Raw genomic sequence first — 24337 nt, 5'->3', positions numbered from 1 at the left:
TCACTTAGTGTATCGGCTTTCCATGGCTTAGTTCGGTTCGGTTCCAAAGGACGAGGCGTTTGTTTATTTGTAGAACTCACAAAAGGTGTCTAGTAATTAAATGCATCATATAACACACAATATAAAGGACATCGATTATCAGAATTAACGATTTCGAACGAGCCAAATGGATGTAGCTTGGTTGCCGTAAAGTATTTTTGCTTTCAACGCGTGTCAGTTAGCACATGTGTTCGCGCGATCGCCATTCTTGTCTATCAGAGTTACCCCCCTTTGTTTTAATGACGTAATGAAACGAAGGGAAGTAACCCTGATAGATTAGAATGGCGATCGCCGGCTACTGACTCAGTGCAGGTCGGTGTTTTGTGTCCCGATTTTTGAGCTCCGACTTCCTTGCACCACTGATAACTGTCAAGTTATTAAATTAGAATGGGGTGCAAATGTTAATACATATGGTTCAAAGAATATATACATAGCTCAATCTCTTTCGATATCCCATTTATTCTGACACCAGGGCCCAGGCAAAAACTTTCTAGAAGATAATTTAGCTTGGTTTATATACATGAGATTAGCGTCCAGCGTCCAATTACATTAAAGCCGTGGCAGGGTGATTTTAAGGACGACTCTCTCATAAGTGCAAGTGTTGCGGTGTATAAATGTTTGTATGTTTTGGGATGCTTGGGTATAATGTACTTGGGATCTGTCTGTAAGACAATCATCATATGATATCGGATTCACAGGAAAGTCGGACTACAGCTAATATCTGTCTATCGTTATGTCGATATCTGGTGTCAATTAAGAGGAAAATCGAACTACATTTACATCTAAGTTTGGTGTTGGGTTCTTAGGAAACTGGGATTGCTTGTTATTGTTTGTGACAAATGTTTGATCTGTATATCGGCAATAGAACACTTCAGACGTTGAATTCTAATTCTGAGTTCACTGAGAAAAAAACACCCACCTACAAAAATGACGATTTGTCATAAGAACCTGGATCTCATAACCCCAATATATAGGTTACTAGACCAGTGTGGCCTTTTTTCAACACGTTCAATTTTCATTTAGGAAAGCTTATACAAATGTACATATATAATCAGAAGGCCATAATTGAGATATTTCCTTTTTGTTAGAGAATTTACACGAAAAATAATACCCGTGTAATCCTAAGTAATGCGATAATAGAATTGTTACAGTTGTAGCACCTTTAGATTTTGATAATAGTTCTAATAAAACTTGTGTACATAAACCAACAATGGATTACCCCGGATCTCATCGACTTTAATTCTATAGCAAACAATTTAATGTCTTTCCGCTGATCGCGGCCTTATTTTCTCTATGCATATATGGGTACATATTACCAGACAGTGGTCAAGTGGTGGTCACTGGTCAGCCACTTATAGAATTAGGTTTTTGTCAACGCTTTATGGTACGTCTTGTAAAGAATTTATAGCTTAACTATAAGATTAAGTGTTTGTCAGCGCTGCACGGTACATTGTACAAATGGTCAATTTGGCAATTTTTACAACATTTGCAAATACATGTAGTTAGAATAAATAACTAGACCGCGAGGGGAAATCCGTATGGTTTTGAAAATTATAAAGCACGACGCGTTCAAATTTTATTATGTCACAATTTCCATGGCAGCCATATAGTACAGTCTCAGACAATATTAGTGTATTAAATGAGATAAATTAGTACTTCACCCATAGATACGGAAAAAACCCCAATATAATTGCTTAAATCAAGAACTTTGTCATTTACTAATGTATGGATAATGCATTATGTAGCCTACCGCCTTAACTCTATCATACATTACAAGTATGGTATTACTTAGCATACCGCCTTAACTCTGACATACATTACAAGTATGGTATTAGGTAGCATACCGCCTTCACCATGGCACACATTACACGTATGGTAGAAATATATTATGTAGCATACCACCTTAACTCTGTCATACACTACAAAGTATGGTATTAGGTAGCATACCGCCTTAACCCTGAAATACATTACAAGTATGGTATTAGGTAGCATAACGCCATCACCAAGGCACACATTACACGTATGGTACAGATATATTATGTAGCATACCACCTTAACTCTGTCATACATTACAAAGAATGGTATTAGGTAGCGTACCGCCTTAACTCTGTCATACATTACAAGTGTGCTATTAGGTAGCATGCCGCCTTAACTATGACATACATTACAAGTATGGTATTAGGTAGCATACCGCCTTAACCCTGAAATACATTACAAGTATGGTATTAGGTAGCATACCGCCTTAACTCTGTCATACATTACAAGTATGGTATTAGGTAGCATGCCACCTTAACTCTGTCATACATTACAAGTATGGTATTAGGTAGCATACCGCCTTAACTCTGTCATACATTACAAGTGTGCTATTAGGTAGCATGCCGCCTTAACTCTAACACAGTTTATACAGGTGTACAAGGCATTATACAGGGTAATGTCTTTAGCTATATGGTGTCCTTATCGGCGAGAAATAAAAGTAGTTTATGTATTTAAAGGTATTTAATATTGAAATATGTGCTATTTACATCGGATAAATATGCGAACGTAAACCTACACCTTTAGACCTAGATTTCCTTAGAACAATTTCCAAATCTTGTAGTCCGCGAGCTTCCCGTATCGTAAGAGGGGTCAAAGTTTCCCCAAAACCACCGGTCAAGTTCTTACGACTGATTAATTCTTTGTTTGTTTTAAATATCAGTTAAAACCCTATCGACCCAGCTAGCACTAAGTCAAAGACTGTCTGTTTGCAACTTTAAAGTCTACAACAAAGCTAAACAATGGTCATTCATCCCCGCATTTTCTTATACAAAACGCTATATTTATTTTTGATTTCAATATAAACTATAAGGAGGTATTTCGCAACAATATAAACAACAGTCTATAGCCGTTGTTAACATATATATATTTAATATTATATATTAAATTATAAGTAAATACGGATTCTTCTGTCTGCTTGAGAAATATCAAAATGAAATGTGCATCGCTTTATGAAGATGTAGTGTTGTAATTCACACGCACGTGCGGGGTTTGACGTACAGAGATTTATATTCGATACCATGGTTTGACTTTTGTGCCGCGGTTCGACTTCATTATCTTGGTTAAGGTTCGAATTAGTTGCTTGGCTCCAAAGAGTGGCACGGTTTGTTTTCGTAATACCGCTGACAGAGTGATTTGACTTTTGTACACGAACTGTGATACGAGTTTTATGTCCAGTTTGAACTTAGCTTAGTGTTCTGCTTTTCACCTTCTTGGCACGCCATCGCTTTGATGTGTTCTTGTGTCTTGCCAATAACGACTCGATGTGATGCGACATTTTATCTGGTTTGATGTCCTTTTTTGACAGATATATTCTATTGTCTCCACGTAATTTGTTTCTGAGTCCTGATGTGAAACACAATCTGATTAAAATCCACATAAACGTTTTCTGTTATAAAGAAAATCTGTCAACATACTTCCAGGAAACTTTCTTTACCGAACATAAAGAAATTCATGCTACATTTCTTAAATATGAAAAATCTTCGGATCTTCGAAATAGTTTGCATACAGTAGCTTGCACAGGTCTTCTGTGTCATTAAATGGTTCTGTGAGTCCACGTCATTTCGTCCTATGGCTATTTGTCTCTGTGTGTTCAAATCATTTCGCACTTTGTGCTATTTATCTCTCTGTGTTCTAGCCATTTCGTCCTGTGACTATTTATCTTTCTGCGTTCAAGTCATTTCGTCCTCTGACTATTTATCTTTCTGTGTTCAAGTCATTTCGTCCTCTGACTATTTATCTTTCTGCGTTCAAGTCATTTCGTCCTCTGACTATTTATCTTTCTGTGTTCAAATCATTTCGCCCTTTGTGCTATTTATCTCTCTGTGTTCTAGCCATTTCATTCTGTGACTATTTATCTTCCTGCGTTCAAGTCATTTCGTCCTCTGACTATTTATCTTTCTGTGTTCAAGTCGTTTCGTCCTCTGACTATTTATCTTTCTGTGTTCAAATCATTTCGTCCTCTGACTATTTATCTTTCTGCGTTCAAGACATTTCGTCCTCTGACTATTTATTTGTGTTCAGGTCATTTTGTCATACGTCTATCTGTCTGCATCTTGTAATGTTAGAAATCAGACAAACTGTATTGAAAATGAAGTACAGAGGATATAGCCTATAGGTTACTTTCAGGGGGCCAAGATTATTAGGATCTGGATTACCGAGGGCAACATGTTGTGCATTCTCGATACTCCTGAGGTTACTATCACTGGCGTTATATCCACCGCTGGTATATCTCATATTTAAACTGAAAGTAGTTCAGGGGACAAAAACTGACCAATCACCAGCCTGAGAGATAACAGAGAGAACGACGCCCAACTTCAAAGTCACATCGTTATTCGATTTTGTTGATGTATATCAAAGGACCAACTTTGCCGCACAAAGAGCCTTCAGTTTGGCAATGACATATCCCGGGAGTGATAGTAACCCTGGAGTATCAAGGGTGCGTCCAGTAAGTGGCTTGGTTACATTCATTCACGTTTTTGTTGTAGCATGATGGTATTTTTAATTTAACCATCAATGCCGCTGATATAGAATGTAAAAAAAGGCCTCATTTACCCGTATCTTGGTCCTATTTTCATAGATATTTTACTTTACACGGGTAGACACACTTGCTGTTCCAATTTATGGACTATAGTTTTGGTGCAAATTGTTTAGAAATCCTATCGACATTTAAACATAAATAGAATACTTAAAGTATTGAACGCCCGCTAACCTATTCTAATAAAGCATGTTTATAAAATACAAACAACTGAACTCTGCACTAGTAATAACAGATATTTATCAATTAACGTTAAATATAGAACATTCAATAGATTAATACAAATTAAAATCTATCAAATTCCTAAATAAAGACTAAATCGTGCCGGCAGCAATTCTCTGAGGTAGACTAGACTCTAAATCATACATTTAAACAATTGTCACTTGGTACATTATGGTGTGCAAAGGTGCTCCATCATGCGTGGACTTGATATAGGAAACAATTTCGCCCGGTAAAGTTTAACGCACTGCTTAGACTTTATATCTTTGTTAATACCTACTCACAATAAAAAACAGGTATACACACCTTGATTAAATGAAACTTCTTCACATTTAAAAGTCAATGACGTGTATTTCTAATGTGAGTAAAACCACTGGTTTCCTTCCCGGATGCAAGAAGAATGTTTGTCGTAAGCAATGTTTCCCGTAACATGTATCCTTGCTATTTACGCCCCTTGCTTGTTTTCTTTTCCTTTGTGCATTTCTTTTTCTCCGACCCTCGGGGCGATTTTACTTTCTTTTTATTTTGTTTACCAAAAAGTATGGCAAGAGTGGAGCGTTTTTGCTTTGAGGGTATAACTTCCGGTTCCGCTGTCGGTATAACAACTGTTGGACGGAAAGATGGCGCGTTTTGCTGGGCTAAAACACCGAACATGTTTTCGATGGTCGCATTATGACTGTGTGAGCGACCAGTTTCGACGACTTTTGGTGGTTCCGCTTGACTACTTTTAAAATGGTCCACTTGTTTACTTCCGGGAGTCATATCGATCATAGTTAAAGCCATACTTGGTCTAGGGGTCACATCCGATGGCAGGGTCAAATGTGTCGGTCGGGGTTCCGCGGGAGGTGGGGCGAAGGACACGCGTTTGGTGCCCCCCGTCGGTGATTTCTCCTTGACGACAAATTTGATTCGGTTCGGGCTATCTACGACATCTTCTTCGGCCGGTGGTATTACTTTGATAAGAGGTGCTCTATTTTGGTAACGATGTATAACTCTACTCCGACCAAGAATCGCGGCTTTCATGTAATCTCCGAAGCGTTCTTGAGCCTGTTGCACGTGACGTTCTTCTCGACCAAGGGAAGACCACTCCCGGCCATTACGGAACGTAAACATGTCGCCCTGGCCGGGACAGGCGCGTCCCTGTTCCTGAAGTATCCGCGTGATGCTACTATAGCCGAGTCGACGTGCATGTAGGTATGGAGTCAGTCCAAGGTTATCCACAACATCGACCGACAAGCCAAATCTACGAAACTCTAACGAAAGCATGGTAACCACTTCCTCTTGTCCAGCTTGAACAGCATGGTGAAGAACAGTCATCCCTTCTTTGTCCTTGTCGTGAAGGTCAAAGTCTCCTTTGAACATATCCAATAAGAACTTGACCTCATTAACACGACCCAGAAGGGATGCCCAGCAAAGGACGTGGCGGCCATGCTTAGGGTCCTTCTGGAGGGGATCCGCATTGCGATTAATAAGCACTCGGAACATTTTCTCTCGTTGGTCGTCATCGTCGATATGCAGTGCTGCTACAAGAACACTATATCCATAACTATTTCTCATGTTCACGTCAAAACCTCGATCCAACATCAGCTTAACTTTCTTAAACCGACATTTGAACACGGCGTGAAAAAGATGGTTTCCTATACAAGCCTTTACTCTGTCATTGTTTCCAAAGTTTAGCTGAGGTTTTTCACGACGAATATAGTGACGATTATCGTTGGCTTGGACCATATCCTCTAACCCACCGTTTATTTTCATCGTCCTGTCAAGATCTTTCACCAGAGAACTTATCTGGACGACAGTTTGTTCACGTAAAACCATGACGGCAGCTCTTCAAGATTTCCAAACCAGAAACTCAGAAGATATTCTGGTATTGCTTATCCACGCATGCACACACTTCACAAAAAAACAGTTGTTTATCGTGGCATAGAATGGTCCAACGCTTTCTTAAGCAATCCAATAAGCTGTTCGTCGATCCTGAATCAAATCCTTTTTATATTCATCACTATAGCCCCGCCTCTCTTCAGAGTCTCGTACTTTATGGGTTAAGTTCAATGCGGTGATTTTCCAAATGCGGTGATATTCTAATATCATTGGATGTACAACTCGGAGCAATACACAAGTTGATAATTAAATTCTATTGTTAAACTGAAACCAGGCGGAAAAATTCAATATCCCCTCGGAATTTATGCGATTTAGTTCGAGTCTGACAATTATAATGTACTACGAACACATTTTCTTCTCCTTTGGCCTTACAAAGGATCAATTTAAAAGCTTATCCAGAAAATAGATTAGCTAAAAAGTTTATACGCGAGCCAGTCAGTGTATGAAAGCTAATGCCATCCTACCTTGGAATCTACTGTAGCGGTGTCGCCTCCTGACGTGTCGACAAGCCAAATAATCGTCGGTTTCACGGGAACGTTACATATACACAGAAACTTTCATTCATTATGTGTCTATGTGGTGTAGAATCATGGGTGCTAGGGTATTAAATACCGATCGCTTCTAGTTATCTGCGCATGCTTGACGCCGGAGATAGGTCTTATATAGACGACAAGCATTGTTATACATGAGAAATATATCGATTCACTTTCTATAAGACGTTTACAAACATGAACGTTTGGGGTGACATATGTAACCCGGGATTTAATTGGTCATGCTTTTAAAATAAGATTGAGTCGGTTGTTTATTTGGGTTAAGGTATAGAGAAGAGTGTTTCTTTTGGGGCGGGGTGTATCCGGAGTGTACGATGTGTGGCCTCGTGATTTAGCCGTGGACTTCTTGTCGTAATCAACACTTGTAAACCTACCTGTAGTCTCGATAACAAAGCAGACGTCACATTTAAATAGAATAACAGCCAGGTACGAAAGATAGTTCACATGCCTAATACACATATATTCATAGCAAACACTTTCTATCGCTCAATAGAATATTTATTTACGTTTAAAGGACCTAATTTAAACATTTAAATCAACACCGCAAATACAAATTAGCATGTCAATGAAAGAAAAGAAATGTCCCGCCGTCATACATACATGTACCTTGAATTTCAAAAGCAATTGCTTGAATATATTTTGATTAAAGAGGAGGGGCCGTTAACGAATATTGTTTATAACACTTTCCTTTGCGGGTTTGATGGGTTCAATACTTCACATGTATACATTCTTTGGTTGTGTGTGCCATCTACATATATTGTTGATAAAATGATTGTAATTTGTGTTGGGGAGGGCTTCATATAACTTTAAAGGCCCACTTTGGCTTTTGCTTATAAAGGGCCACTACCTTTCCGAAACGGTTTTCAATTTTGAAAATGGGAATGTAAAACAGCATTTAGTTAGTGTTATAACATCCTCTTCGGCAATTATATACATTTTCGGATATTTTATTGTTTAAAAAAACTATTTAATTTTGTTTCGCAAAAGTAGTGGGCCTTTAATTATGAAAATGGGAGTGTAAAACGAGATTTATCATTGTAGAATTGTAAAAGTCATTACCTTACCGTTAATACGAAACGAATCATCGCCATCTGAATAATTTACCACGTGGTAATTAAAATAAACCAAATATTAATTTCCATAACGTGGGTCGTCTACGCTTCCCGCCATCGACCGTCCTAATTACCGTAATCAGTTACTGATTTCGATAATGCTTATCATGGCTTACATAGGTTACATCGGGAATTTGGCTGGAACCTTATAGAAGGCCATCGATATACATGTTTTGGTATTGGACCTTTTTAAAATAACTTGTGTCCAATCCTTTGTATTATAAGATATGTTTAAATTAACATTCTTTGATATGACTGTTCAAAGTTCTTTTTTTTCAAGTATTTTCACTAGATATGGATAATTAAAGATCAAAGTTCTTTTGCGATTTTTTTTCTTTTCAAAACTCTGGATAACCAACGATAATGCTATTTTTGTTCATCTGAAGATTAGATGTTTAATATTTATGTATTCAATCAGACGTGCAGCAAGGGGGATAACCGCTATACTTTGTGATACTAAATGAATCTTCTCTCATTCTATAGCACAGGGACCTGGCACGAAAAAAATTAACCAATATAGTATACATATATATATCATAGTATCAAGGGTATGAACTCGGCGGTCGAGAAAAACGGGCCTATTTTTTTAAAATCGTGATTATTTTAATAAATGGGTTCTATACAACATTGACGGATATCTTACCTTAAAGAGAAATAATTTATCTTTCCATTGAGTGCTTGATGAACAAAATTGGCCAAGTATTGACGAAGTTATGGCTTGATGAATCGGGAAATTTGCTAAAAATATGCTAGGTAGACATTTCCCTGTCCGGTCGAAATGTCGTCTCGGCTCTAATGGGTACCTCAAAAACCAAGCCAAAATCACAAAATCTACGCTTGTGGTGGTAAACAGTACCCATAACTGTGTTCATCCACAATCTCCTTTGGAGGTGTCATGACCCGTACTTTGTAGAAACTCCATTTAAACATCGTGTAGCTCACTTACTTTAACCGTCACCGCCATGTTCATTTTTCTCTCGGAACTCTTCTCAACTTTACATATCGTGACTACATTATGCAAATTATCTACCTAGCATATTTTTAGCAAATTTCCCGATTCACCAAGCCATAACTTCGTCAATACTTGGCCAATTTTGTTCATCAAGCACTCAATGGAAAGATAAATTATTTCTCTTTAAGGTAAGATATCCTTCAATGTTGTATAGAACCCATTTATTAAAATAATTACGGTTTTAAGAAAAAAGGTTCGTTTTTCTCGACCGCCGAGTTCATACCCTTGATACTATAATATATATATATGTATACTGTTAGTTAAAAAAAATCGTGCCAGGTCCCTGTGTTCTATAGCTACATTACACCTTCAATTTTAAATTCATGAAATAATCCTTGAACAAAAGTTCATGAGCCTATCTTAATATCTATAATGCTTTCCTATTGAGAATTTTAAGTTAAAATTTTGATTCCTTAAATTTAAGGAATGTTCACGAAACTGGGCCCAGAATTAAGATGTCGATGAAAACTTTTTGTAGGGATCTCTCCAATCCAATGTACTCGGCAACTAGTCCTTTTTTTAATTCAATAATCGACTATCGGCATTATCTAATTTACTGTATTTTGCTATTTGAATATATTTGATATATGGAAATGGTCAAAATAAATAACACAGCCTCTCTAAGGTGTCGGACATTACCCAAACCATTTGTACAATTTTGAATTCCCATATCCATAGGGATGGTACCAGTGCAAATAATTTTAAGGTATTTTCACCAATTAAATTCTCAATAACAAATTGTTCCTTCTGGCTGATTATTTGTAGTTTGGTGTCATCGCCAGTCAAAACGTCCCGGTTTTATGAAACCGAAGGTCTGCAGTACATGTACGTTGCCCACCCTCCTTCCATAAAAAAAATACTTGAATAGCCTTAATTATATGTACCTTATGGTAGTTTTTTTTTCTTGGTATCTTATGACAGAATTTGTAGCAAAATTCTGATTTTGCATTGTTACATTTTTTGTATGACATAGCCATGCTCATTTTGTAAGCAAGAAAAACAAAAGAAAATATTTTTTTTGTTTTGTTTATTTGGAGACACCAGAAGTGAACACTACTGAAATAGTTTCCAACATTATGCAGTAGCCTCCTTGCGGTCCTTCTTGAGGGGTCCCTGAAAATTTAAAACAAAGAAAATATTTAGTCTTCATGATTTGAAAGCTGCAATTCGCACATGTTATTCTCAACTATAAAGACTCTAAAACGGAGGTAGCAAATATCAATAACTGCCTGAATTAGGATAAGAATTTATAATATTATCGAAAACAAATAATTTGCATTCACTTTAACTACCGACAGTCAGTAGTCTATTCTGGATCAAGCACAAATAATAAACTTTGTATCATACCATGAAGTTGTTCTTCTCCTCAAACGTCTGGAAGCGACCATGACCAAATTTACTGGCAGTATCGATGAACTTTAGGTTGATCTTCTCCATCTGCTTCTTCTTGAAAGATGGCAGCAGTGACTGAAAATGATAGATTTTTAAATTACTATAGCAACAATATTAAGACAAAAGTTTCTGTAAGTTACAGGTCTAATCCACTGCTTTTATGGCATTGAAACTCAATTTGGAACATTTATCCCATCTTTGCATATTACAGAGTTAGCTCCTTTCAGGTAGGTATCGACCATTCTGTCATTTTTTGTTTTAGTGCAATTCACGCCCTTTTCTCCGAAAAATATGTTGTGCTCGCAAACACAAGACATCACAATCTATACTTGATTTTTTTTAGTTTTACGGCCTATCAATAACTAAGGTCATTTAGGGCCGAACTCAAGAATTGATATCTACCTGCAAGGGCAGATTTGATAACTCTGTAATATGCAAATACAGAATATCCATTACCACTTAAATAAAAACCCCAAAAAAAACCACCACGTTTTTCTCTTTTCTTTCTTTTTGAATTTCACCAATCCCCAAACAATGCCTTTATATCAAACATATATTTATCTCAATTGTTTAATTTGAAGACCATTTCAAAATGTTTATTTCTCAATTTTACTGAATGTCTCACCTTCCTGAGAGTCAGGACCCTCTTTTTAGGCCCCATGGTGCAGCCCTTGATCATGACAAAGTCATTGTTAACCTCTCCATAGTGAGGGAATCCTCCCATGGGGGTGATGTTTTTCTCTGAGGGATCGAAGTCTGTGGAAGCGTTGTTCTTGACCAACTTTCCATCTTTGGTGTGGGTACCCTCTCCCATACGGTAGATCTTTTTGTTGATCTCGGTACGGTGATGGTAGCCTTTCTGTCCAGCTCTGGCGACGGTGAACTGGACACGACTGGGATGCCAGGCTCCAATACAAGCGACCTTTCTCAGACCCTTGTGCGTCTTCCTTGGCAGTTTCTTTGTGTGCCATCTGGAGGTCACGCCTAAAGTTTACCATCAGAACAAAATCAGATTATTTTCTTTTTTGAGGTAATTCAATCAAAAGCTTAAAATTTGTATTTATTTCTGCAATTTAACAAAAAAAGAAGTTTTCATTTATATACCCTGTATTTACTGGATTAAAGCATTGTTATCAGAAGGAAGGCAGCATGGGTTGTGTCCTCATAAAAGGTCAGCATGCCCTGGCAGGGGCATAGCCATGCTTATCATCACATAGCAATGCAGGTAAACACGCAAGGTTGGGAAATTTTTATAAAGTTTTGATTTTGTAGGGTGGAAAGGGTTGGTTTTTTTAAGCAAATTCAATTCACAACTCAATAATTTCATCTTTCCACTATATATATATCTATATATAAAATAATGCTTACCATGCAAAAAGACATTTCTATAACATGAATCTGTATTCTTATTTTAGTAAAAGTGAAATTTCTTTCTCATCTATTTTTTAAGGTCAACTGAAGACATTTGCAGGGGTTCAAAATTTTTTCTTGACCTTTTCATCATCTGCCACTTAGTCTAGACTAGAGAAGATTACAGGGCTTTTTTCGACTCCTTTTGGAATGAGGCCAGTGGCTTTGAATTTGGGAAAATATGTGAAAAATCCAAGATTTGGGAAAAATAATGAAAAATGAAATAGAGCATAACAAATAAATAAGACTTTATTTGCAGTGTAGTTTATGTACTTTTCTGAAGCAAATCCACAAATATTTAAAGCCTTAGCCAACTAAGTACATCCAATGTTTTTGGATAGTCTTCAATAATCTTTGATTTGAGGAAATTTAATGAATTGGGAAAAATTAAGAGGATTTGCCATGGGGAATGGGGCAGATATTCGGCCCCAAATCAGTCTAAAAAAAACCTGGATTATCATGGTCAGGCACTGTTATCAGAAGGAAGGCAGCATGGGTTGTGTCCTCATAAAAGGTCAGCATACCCTGGCAGGGGCATAGCCATGCTTATCATCACATAGCAATGCAGGTCAAGATGTAATATTTCATATTTTTTTTCTCTCTCCACATTTTCTTCTACAATTTTCAACTAGCAGGGGTGCATGAATATTTTTCAAACTCACTGGATTTTAATTTACACAATCATCTTACCTTTGACTCCTTTACCCTTGGTTACACCAATGATGTCAATGTTTTCATCCATGGCGAAGACGGAGCCTACAGGAACGCTCGACTCCATCTTTTCTCTGGCCCAGTCAACTTTCTGGGAAATGGTGCCACCATTAACCTGGATTTCCATGATGTGGGCCTTCTTTTGACGTTTCTTCAACAGCTTAGTCTGAAAGGTTGAAAGCATTTATGTTTTAGTGTCATTTATATGATTCTTTTCCGTCATATTCCAATAAATATAGTGAAATAATTACTTCATTTCAGTACTTCTTTACCATAGATTTCAGAAAATCTGAGCAAGGAATTAACTCATCCACTCATTCAAAACTGATAATGAACTGGTCTAGTCTTTAAATTCTTTGATTTAGAAGAGCCTAAATATGTCCTCAACGGTGAATAAGTTAAACAGATAACAAATAAATCATCCCCTGTGACTCACCTGTGTGTGGGCAATAACACGGATGACCTTGCAGTACTTCTTCATCTTCTGGAAGTCGCGCTCGATCTCTTTCTTGCCATTCTCATCGGTCCATTTCTTGGCATACTTGGTGAATGCCTTCTTTTTGCAGTTGTACCTTATGGATCAAGAAGAATGCGGTTAGCCTCGTAGTCACAAAATGACCAGTGGAGGAAAACCACAAGGTTATACGTGGACTCATTGACCCCGTGACCCCAGCAAGCAATCACTGCACAGAGATATCAAAACCCCACAGGTTTCTCTAGTACAGAATCATGCAACAGTAGGACAAGAGACAAGAGGAGTGCCACAGCTCGCCATACAGCCATGGGAGGAGCTGCTGGAAGGATACCATCATTAGTTCTGGGAACTTCAAGTCAACATACAATTATTATAATAATAATTGGAGCACAACATTACTCTTCCCATACAAAGAGTTAGAAAATTGTCAAAAATCTCAACTTTCATCTATTAATTGGTTAATTAGCATATTTCAAAACTGACGTTATGATCTGTTAATTAATGATTTTAATGCACGATTTTATTATTACATTTTATTTCATATCATTGAAAAAGAGCACCTGATGTTTTATAATTATCAATACTATATATTCCAGCATAAGACTTTTAATTGAAGGTACATACATAGTTTTTATCAAATTAATTTATAATTTTATCATTACATTTTACAACTGAAAAGAGCACCTACAGTGTTATAATTATCTGTGTATTATAACATCATACCAGTTCTTGTAGAATCGCCTGCGGCAATCCTCATTCAAATGCTCAGCAAAGATGGTCTTGAAGGTCCTCAAACCACTTGGTGTTTCGATGTATCCCACCAAACCAACAATGACCATAGGTGGTGTTTCAATGATGGTGACTGCCTCCACGATCTCTTTCTTGTTAGATTCTAAAAGAGCATAGAAGCCATTTCACACAATAGTCAATTGTTCAACATGCACACACACTAAATTGAAAAATTTCCATACGTTGTGTAAATTTCGGGGCTCGAATTTCAGGCTGTTTTACTTGCTTTTTGCAAGTTGATATACCAGAAAAGCAAGTGGAAAAAACATGCACTTGCTTATTTTAAAAAGTAGTTTTTTTCATGGACAACTGTAAAAATGACATCGATAGTGAAATATTGTTCAAATGGAAAATATGAAGACAGTTCTTACAATAATGTTATTGATATACATAATGTACCCATACACCTCATATCATCATGCAAAAATAAATTATTTTATATTTAACAAAACTGTGATTTGAATTCCGATTATATCTCCATTTAAGCCCTAAAACAAAATTTTAAATTCATAAAAAAAATATCACGTTTTATTTCTCAGCTTTTTTGCATGTCTTGACTTCACTTTCAAGAACTAAAATTTACAGTACTTTTATAAGGCTTTATGGTTGAATTTCTGTATTAATTGTACATACTTGAACCGGGTCTGTCCACATCACGGACAATGTGGGACATGCCAGCCTTGTATCCGATAAAAGCTGTCAGATGGACAGGCTTATTCTTGTCATCCTTAGGGAAAGCCTTTACTTTGCCCCTATGACGGCTGGCCCTCTTCTTGGGCAGAAAGCCCTTTGACCCATGACGGGGAGCAGAAAATTTCCTGTGCGACTGAAAGATAATTTCTTTGATGAGCATTTTGCCTAAATTGGTACAGAAAAATAACTTAACGAAATATCCATACTGACAAACATGTTTTTGAATGCAGCTTCATTGCTGAATTTAAGACGATAACATCCCCCATCCATCTCGATCTCGAATACACCGAAAAGATTTGCAGGAGTTGCTTCCCTTCGTCCATCATGACGAGGTTTTTTGGCACGAGTCGTGACTGTACTATACCTTTTCTTACACATTACAAGTTCAGTGTAGTTATTCCCAGACATTCCAGCTCATCATACGTTAAAAGGACTTTTGTATAAGTCAGCGAGCCAAATATTGTTTTGGAAAATTAAAGGTGATGGATATTCCTTGCATTAAGTTTCAAAGGTACACTGCTACTAAATGTTCCTGAATTTTTAATGCTAGATCTGGAATCACATGAAAATATAAGCTATCTGGTTATATCTTATGAGTGTTGAACATTAAGTAGCCTAACGTAAAATGTGTCGTACACGTGTCGGCAGACTAACGTACTCTGCAAACTGTTACGAATGTCAACCATGATTTATCAAATTTTCATGCATACAAAGATTAAAATATGTGTACGAAAAATAAGATGTATTTTAACTATTCAATCGTGACATAAAAAATTATGTATTTTGTTTTATTTGGTGCCGATGATGCTGGATTTAATTCACATCAAACTCAGCTCACGTCTTACCATGATGGCCGTCGACTCAAAAAGGAAGAGCCGTATTCGGGTTCGTAGCACTGAACAAATGACCTTTGACCTTATAACCGATACCGAACTTTTTAATTGTTAAATAAACGATTTTACCACACTTTTTTATATGTAGGTACCATGGTTCAAAGACAAAATCACGATTCATTAAAAAAAACCTTCCTTTGCTCGAATTAATATAACAATATTTTACGACAATGATATTATGTGATTTTCGCAAATGTTTTAATTAAGAGGAATATTTTAGCTTCTAAGATATCATATTTACCATAATTAAATTATTTACAAGATAAGTTATTGTTAATCTTCGTATTTGAAGTGCACAGGAAACGGTTGTCGTAGTTGGTGTACAGCGGGCACGTTTCCGGTAGGTCATCCTTTCCACAATGTCGGGAAAAGGAGACGATGAAAATTTGCTATCGGTGTACGCGCAGTATGGCAGGGCTATATTCTCTCTACTACTAGACAAACCAACGACTTTTATGAAAGGTAAATCATTTCTGTTTAAACAATAAACACACTGTCATATAAGTTTGATGGCATTGAAAACGGGCAAATTGGAAGGGGGGGGGGGGGGGGGGCTCTTCTTTTTCGTTGAAGTGTCAGAGCTCTTCTGCATACGACCAGTTCGCGCCAAATACCAATTCTCGCCATCGTAGGAAAATATGAAAGAAGATGTGTCATGATAACTTCTAGGGGTGAAACGGTACAGATATTTCACGGTTCGGTACGTATTGCGATATAGAGTGGACGGTTCGTTTTTTTCGGTTCGGTATACATGTAAAGATGTTAAGAGATGGATAAGGCAATGAACTCAGTGTAAACTGTTCAACTCCAAAGTTTATTGAATTCAAAAATCAAAATTTTACTGCAAATCGTTTGGAATGACCAATTTTTTTTAAGAACACAAGTTCTACGTTTTCACAAGAAAGGGAGGCCTTTTGATGGCACGCGAAACCCCCAGCTGTTAACACTTTCTAACTTTCCACTGATGTTTTCAATAATGAATTATGGATGCATGTCAACTGCAATAAAAAAAACAATTGCCTGTGTAACTTTCTTGAATTTACAGTTATTTATAGGGTACATTTTTAGAAAATATCTCCAATATTGTCGTCTGGCATTTTGATTTTTGGCAGTACTTGTGGTCGGAACTTGTCCAAATTGGACTTGAGCATGTGTGATGTCAGTACACACGTTGCAAATGTTGTGTTTTCTAACTTAGTGTTAGTTCATGTTTGATGTATTGCCATGCTTTTACGAAAAATCGGCATAACATATACGGCATGTAGCTGCTGTAGCGTCGTTCGTTGTAAAACCAAATTGTTGTAAAACTGCAGAACAGTACGATGCTCTATTGCCGAAGCATCTCTCAAATGTACAGATGATGCCTCCCCCATTTCCTGTCAAAACATTGACTTTATGTAAGGCAGTTTGTAATTGGGTCACAATGACGGCCGCATGACCAATCAGAGACTCATTGTTATCGGACTTGTGTAACCGGCGTAGAGTGAAAAAGACACCCATAGAAAACTTTTCCACTCCTCTGTCATGATATCCACCCCTGGTTTATAGAAACTTACATTGAAGAGGACTTCAAAACTACACAATCAACCACAATAACAATATACTGTTATTCGATTTTTTTTTATATATCAACTGAACCTATTACCTTCCCATCTATTGCCATAGACAGAGCCTTCAGTTTGCTATGACATAGTCCAGGGGTGGATATAGCAACAGTGATAGCAACCCCTTGAGTATTGAGGATGGCTTGGAGTATGCAGATCCCATGCAAAGTTAAGCATGGACAAAATCTTTTTTATCAGAACAGGATCATGAGGATAAAAGGATGCAAGTACGAAAATTGTGACAACAGTATTTAAAAAATCAACTGAATTTGCCTACCGGTAGTTGATAAAAACGTTTGTTTTACCAATTTCAATATTCAATCTACTGTATACAGATGTCTAATATGTTCCTTGATTTCTTTTTTTTTTTGTTCTCAGAAAGTCTTGATAAAATCCGTGGAGAGAAGAAGACTGTCCCTTACTATCACAGAAGGTTTGAGCGGGTGCCTACCATTGATCAGTGCTACACAGATGATGAATTATGTCGATGGGAAGCAAATCAACAGTTCAAGAGGGACAGGTGAGTGGGATATCTGTCTTCATTTTATGTCTGTATGTTTAGTCAAATAAACTATAAAACAATTTTATTTCTCCAATTTCGTGATGAGATCATCAAAGTTAATTCACGAAAATTTATGGCTTCAGATTAACATCTACACCACTCCATTGATGCTGATCAATACTATTTTTAAATCTGTGAATGTTGATCTTCGCGAACTTGTTTTGAAATGGAGTCCCGAAATTTAGCCATGAAAGAATTTTAGTTTACAGTAGATACTTAGATTTGGTGTATTCTGGCTGAAACAGCACTCTCATCCCTATAAGTGCCCCTCCCCCTTTTAGGCTTCAATTTCACTTACCTGGTACTTCGAATTCAGTGCAGACTAAAAATATGTAAACTTTGTTGGTTTTCTTATATTACAAATTTATTTTGCAAATTGATTTATGGCTTACTTTTTAGAATAACTTGATAAAAGGCAAGTCCTATTAAGCGTTTCCTGAGTTAATTGTTTCATTTTTTAAGCGCCCTGGGTGCTCATTTGATCAAATACGGTAGTTATCATATCTGAATTGTTATTCCAGACCGGACCCTATTTTGAATCCAATCATACTGTAATTTTATATATATATATATATATATACCGCCAATGATTTCAATATTCCGTTTATGCATGTTACAGAGTTGCTTCCCTGGAGGGTAGGTATCCATTGTGACATTATATTGTGAGAGAAATTCACGTTGTTTCAGTTTGAGAAGTATGATGTTACGCTCGTAAAGACATGATGTCACAATCACTCTACCTACCCACAAGGGCAGACAACTTTGTAGTATGCAAATGCAGAGTTACTATACAGTTGAGACTTATGTGACTTTCCAAGGGGCCATTACAAAAAGTCACATAAGACAAGGAGTCACTTAAGAGAGTCCAAGTCAATCCCCAACATCACTGTTCGAAAAACTGTCTTTAATTATCTTTAAATTTATTCTTGTTTATAAATACCATTGTATATCAATTAACCAGAAATTTTGAAAATATTTAAAAAATAATGATAATAAATTTAAAAAAAATTAAAAACAAACAAAGGAAAAATGATTATTTTTTTTTAAATGGAAAAAATTATTTAGTAATAAATACAAGCAATATGTACCATAAACTGGGTGAAAAAATTGACATGCTATTTTGTCTTCATTTTTCTATTGAATATGCTGATTTAGTTATATAACACTAAGTTTAACTTTTTTCTTTCCCAGACAAGTAGACAACGACATACTGTACATTCTAAGGAAGCGGTACCTACACTGTGTAATATCTGATTTGTCTAACAATAAAACGACATGTAAAGAGGTGAGGGAAACATATGATCAAGCAAAAGACGAATGGATGATAAAATGTAAGTAAACACAATATTATATATCACAGACATACCTTTACATTACAACCCAATTATGTAACCTTGTCAAAGTTGGCGTTTTCCAGTGCATGAACTTCAAGTTCATGAATGAGGATAAGTCACTCTGGGTTTTGGACAAATATGTTGTGAGCACATTTATGTTTGTGTACTGATTGTAACATTGGGCGACAACAGATTTTTCTTTGATAAGGTTTACATTGGTGGTTCAATTGACTCAATAAGACAGGTATTTATTGAGAAAATTGGTTTTTATTCCCGGTTGATAAGCGTCCCGCTTGGTATTTAGTGGTTAAAGAGACAGTGACAAATCCTTCTCACTTATAAATCCTTGATGAACTTATGTCCGCTTATTTTGATGCCATTATCATTATGATGTCACAGTTCCAGAGATCCCAAAAGATGGCTGTTGAAATGACTGTTCTATTCTTGCTGATACTGAAAATCGTTTATTCGTTGTAAAATTGGTATCAAATGTAAATAAAAGCATTAAACTTCATTCAGTTTGCAGTTATGGGAGTATGAATATCAACTGAATGCGAAGTGCTAGTGCTCTGCTACTGATCAGTTGACATTCAACACAAAGAATTTGTGTGCTTCTTAGAGTCACTGTTGTCCTGCTCAAAATGGCATTCATACTTCCATAATTGCCAACTGATTATATTTCAATGAAAAAAAACAAAAATCTTCTAGTTCAAATGCTTAAATAGATAACAAAAGGCACCAAGAAGTTCATAATGTCTTTATAGCCAAAATGTTGACAAAAGGACATTTAGCTATGTCCCATGTTGACACATGCATGGATTCACAGCTGTGTCTCATGTTGACACATGCATGGATTCGCAGCTGTGTCTCATGTTAACAAATGGACATTTAGCTATGTCCCATGTTGACACATGCATGGATTCACAGCTGTGTCTCATGTTGACACATGCATGGATTCCCAGCTGTGTCTCATGTTAACAAATGGACATTTAGCTATGTCCCATGTTGACACATGCATGGATTCACAGCTGTGTCTCATGTTGACACATGCATGGATTCCCAGCTGTGTCTCATGTTAACAATGGGCACTTTCAGTTTCAATTTAAATTTAGCTTTGGGTAATATGTTGACAGATACATTTGTATCTATTTTGTTGTCAGATGGACGCTTACCTGTGTATTATATTGACACATGTTTGTTTTTTTTGTCAGATGGACGCTTACCTGTGTATAATATTGACACATATGTATTTTGTTGACAGATGGTGACGCTTACCTGTGTATTATATTGACACATGTTTGTTTTTTTGTCAGATGGACGCTTACCTGTGTATTATATTGACACATGTTTGTTTTTTTGTCAGATGGACGCTTACCTGTGTATTATATTGACACATGTTTGTTTTTTTGACAGATGGACGCTTACCTGTGTATTATATTGACACATGTTTGTTTTTTTGTCAGATGGACGCTTACCTGTGTATTATATTGACAATGTTTTGTTTTTTGTCAGATGGACGCTTACCTGTGTATTATATATTATTGACACATTTTTTTTTTTGTCAGATGGACGCTTACCTGTGTATTATATTGACACCAGTTTTTTTTTTGACAGATGGACGCTACAGACGCTTACCTGTGTATATATATTGACACATGTTTGTTTTTTGACAGATGGACGCTTACCTGTGTATTATATTGACACATGTTTGGTTTTTTTTGTCAGATGGACGCTTACCTGTGTATTATATTGACACATGTTTGTTTTTTTGACAGATGGACGCTTACCTGTGTATAAATTGCATGTTTTTTTTTGACATGGACGCTTACTGTTTGTGTTTTTTTTTGACAGATGGACGCTTACCTGTGTATTATATTGACACATGTTTGTTTTTTTTGTCAGATGGACGCTTACCTGTGTATAATATTGGACACATGTTTTTTTTTTGACAGATGGACGCTTACCTGTGTATTATATTGACACATTTTTTTTTGTTTTATTTATTATACACATGGTTATTGACAGCGCTTACCTGTGTATTATATTGACACCAGTTTTTTATTTGACAGATGGACGCTTACCTATGTATTATATTGACACATGTTTGGGTTTTTTTTCAGATGGACGCTTACCTGTATATTATATTGACACATGTTTGTTTTTTTGACAGATGGACGCTTACCTGTGTATTATGTTGACATATGTTTGTTTTTTTTGACAGATGGACGCTTACCAGTGTATATATATTGACACATGTTTGTTTTTTTGTCAGATGGACGCTTACCTGTGTATAATATTGACACATGTTTGTTTTTTTGACAGATGGACGCTTACCTGTGTATTATATTGACACATGTTTGTTTTTTTGTCAGATGGACGCTTACCTGTGTATTATATTGACACATGTTTGTTTTTTGACAGATGGACGCTTACCTGTGTATTATGTTGACACATGTTTGTTTTTTTGACAGATGGACGCTTACCTGTGTATTATATTGACACATGTTTGTTTTTTTGTCAGATGGACGCTTACCTGTGTATTAAATTGACACATGTTTGTTTTTTTGTCAGATGGACGCTTACCTGTGTATTATATTGACACATATTTGTTTTTTGACAGATGGACGCTTACCTGTGTATTAATTGACACATGTTTGTTTTTTGACAGATGGACGCTTACCTGTGTATTATATTGACACATGTTTGTTTTTTTTGTCAGATGGACGCTTACCTGTGTATTATATTGACACATGTTTGTTTTTTTGACAGATGGACGCTTACCTGTGTATTATATTGACACATGTTTGTTTTTTTTTTTGTCAGATGGACGCTTACCTGTGTATTATATTGACACATGTTTGTTTTTTTGTCAGATGGACGCTTACCTGTGTATTATATTGACACATGTTTGTTTTTTGTCAGATGGACGCTTACCTGTGTATTATATTGACACATTTTTGTTATTTTTTTTTATATTTGACAGATGGACGCTTACCTGTGTATTATATTGACACCAGTTTGTTATTTGACAGATGGACGCTTACCTATGTATTATATTGACACATGTTTGGGTTTTTTTGTCAGATGGACGCTTACCTGTGTATTATGTTGACATATGTTTGTTTTTTTGACAGATGGACGCTTACCAGTGTATTATATTGACACATGTTTGTTTTTTTGTCAGATGGACGCTTACCTGTGTATTATATTGACACATGTTTGTTTTTTTGACAGATGGACGCTTACCTGTGTATTATATTGACACATGTTTGTTTTTTTGTCAGATGGACGCTTACCTGTGTATTATATTGACACATGTTTGTTTTTTTGACAGATGGACGCTTACCTGTGTATTATATTGACACATGTTTGTTTTTTTGACAGATGGACGCTTACCTGTGTATTATATTGACACATGTTTGTTTTTTTGTCAGATGGACGCTTACCTGTGTATTATATTGACACATGTTTGTTTTTTTGTCAGATGGACGCTTACCTGTGTATTATATTGACACATGTTTGTTTTGTTGACAGATGGACGCTTACCAGTGTATTATGATGTGGTAAATGCATACATGAAGCAGAAACATCGCATGATCCATGAGAGAAGGATGAAGGAGAAAGCTGCAGCTGAAGGCAATATGGCCGACGCTGGAGCAGAGCTAGCTATGGATTAGGAAAATAAGTGCTTAATATAGACAAGGATCTGACACACTTTATATACATCAACTATGAGGACAGGATAAAGTTTTGTTCTGTTTGGAAAATGTCAGGGTGTCAATAAGATGTTTTTAATGTTGAACTCGACTAAGTTAATAATGGAGTAGAAGATGGATGTAGGCTGTGCTTCACTCCAGGAGCAACATTTACCAGGAACATTTCAAAGGACCATGCTGAAGGACTCATTGAAGACAAGACATTGTTGTTCCTAGTACAACTTATGAATGAGAGTACATTTTTATGAGAGAAAACAAAATTAAATGATTTTGAAAGTGTGAATAATGTACTTGTGTTGTTAATATGTTAATATCAGGTCAATTTGTACATCGCAAATGATGCTCTTAAATGCAAATGTAGAATTTTAAGGTTAAGACATGAAATTTACATAAAAATGCAAACATAGAGGATAAGATATAAAAACCATCATCAAATGTAAATGTAACAATCCTGATATTTTGTTGAAGATTTGTTTCTCCAGTTTACTGTACATTGCTCCACGTTTACAACAAATAATATTGTGGCCAAAATTATGCATCTCAGACTAATTTGTTTCCAAGACTTAGGAAATCCTAGAAAGGTCCAGTAAATTACCATGCAGATTGAAATATTTATAGTAAATTTACCAGTACTTTTATAATAAACTCTTTAGAATGAGAATGTCGATTTGAACCCAAAGGAATATGAAATATATACACCAGCATATGATTCTTATTTTCAGAGGATTTTCTCCGATTGAATAATATGTGTAGGAATCAAGTCATGTTAGATGTGATCTGAAACATAAAAATTAGCTCTGTTAACACCTGGAGAGAGTTTCCTCTCTTTACTTGAGAGATTTCCTCTTTTTACTGATAGGATCAATCACATATATCAAATCTATTAATGTATATGGGTTGTACAAAAACAAACGAAACATGGAAAGGTTAGATGTCATCTTAACTCTCATCATCATCATCATCATTGAAAGTGTATTCAGGAAGGTTGAGGCTATGGGACGATTGCCCATATTTTCTGCAAGAAAAGTTTGGAGATAAAGAGAGGGGGAAGCCAAAAACAAGCAATATTCTAAACAGAAGAGAAAAAGTTCTTCAGCGACAGGATGTGAACGCACTGACAAGGCACTTTAGACAGGCTAACAAGGAAGAAAAATAGGATTGCAGGTTTGTGATCACTCGGGAAAGGTGGAACGGATCAAGAGGAAAAGGAAATAAAGAGGGTGGAAGATGGAATCTAGAAAACAATTCAGCCTGTTTTAATTTCCTGACAGTATATTGTAACATTAACACGATAAACAAGATACAAATATTTTCAGATAATTTACATATCAAGATCAAAAACGATCCTCTTTCCGAAAGCGACTTAATATAAGG

At 36.2% G+C, this 24337-nt stretch overlaps 3 protein-coding genes and 2 non-coding genes across 6 annotated transcripts; 1 reads left to right on the top strand and 4 right to left on the bottom strand.

Annotated features, from left to right (window-relative positions):
• Nucleotides 1-4832: 4832 nt before the first annotated feature.
• On the bottom strand, nucleotides 4833-7392 carry LOC138324091 (uncharacterized). Its single transcript, XM_069269152.1, has one exon. The coding sequence runs from the start codon at nucleotides 6644-6646 to the stop codon at nucleotides 5270-5272; it is 1377 nt and encodes a 458-aa protein (XP_069125253.1). The 5' UTR covers nucleotides 6647-7392; the 3' UTR covers nucleotides 4833-5269.
• A 2958-nt stretch (nucleotides 7393-10350) lies between these two features.
• Nucleotides 10351-15806, bottom strand: LOC138324089 (large ribosomal subunit protein uL3-like). The gene is made up of 8 exons (XM_069269149.1): nucleotides 15700-15806; nucleotides 14795-14987; nucleotides 14096-14264; nucleotides 13334-13469; nucleotides 12877-13063; nucleotides 11402-11760; nucleotides 10732-10851; nucleotides 10351-10497 (listed from the first exon to the last, which is right to left on the bottom strand). The coding sequence occupies exons 1-8, from the start codon at nucleotides 15700-15702 to the stop codon at nucleotides 10459-10461; spliced, it is 1206 nt and encodes a 401-aa protein (XP_069125250.1). The 5' UTR covers nucleotides 15703-15806; the 3' UTR covers nucleotides 10351-10458.
• On the bottom strand, nucleotides 11903-11997 carry LOC138324618 (small nucleolar RNA U83B). The gene has a single exon (XR_011208655.1). It is a non-coding gene; the product is annotated as a small nucleolar RNA U83B (small nucleolar RNA).
• Nucleotides 12656-12750, bottom strand: LOC138324619 (small nucleolar RNA U83B). Its single transcript, XR_011208656.1, has one exon. It is a non-coding gene; the product is annotated as a small nucleolar RNA U83B (small nucleolar RNA).
• Nucleotides 15807-16049: 243 nt separating the features above from the next.
• On the top strand, nucleotides 16050-23249 carry LOC138324090 (NADH dehydrogenase [ubiquinone] 1 beta subcomplex subunit 10-like). Of its 2 annotated transcripts, none has more exons than XM_069269150.1 (4): nucleotides 16050-16209; nucleotides 17730-17871; nucleotides 19105-19244; nucleotides 22782-23249. In XM_069269150.1, the coding sequence occupies exons 1-4, from the start codon at nucleotides 16107-16109 to the stop codon at nucleotides 22922-22924; spliced, it is 528 nt and encodes a 175-aa protein (XP_069125251.1). In that variant the 5' UTR covers nucleotides 16050-16106; the 3' UTR covers nucleotides 22925-23249. The 2 variants fall into 2 exon arrangements, with proteins under 2 accessions (XP_069125251.1, XP_069125252.1); XM_069269151.1 differs by lacking the exon at nucleotides 22782-23249 and adding an exon at nucleotides 22382-22524.
• The last annotated feature ends 1088 nt before the right edge of the window (nucleotides 23250-24337 follow it).

The sequence above is a fragment of the Argopecten irradians genome, chromosome 5, assembly GCF_041381155.1.
Source record: "Argopecten irradians isolate NY chromosome 5, Ai_NY, whole genome shotgun sequence".
Lineage (NCBI taxonomy): Eukaryota > Metazoa > Mollusca > Bivalvia > Pectinida > Pectinidae > Argopecten > Argopecten irradians.
The sequence above is the reverse complement of the archived record's forward strand: the minus strand, read 5'-3'. Positions and strand labels throughout refer to the sequence as shown.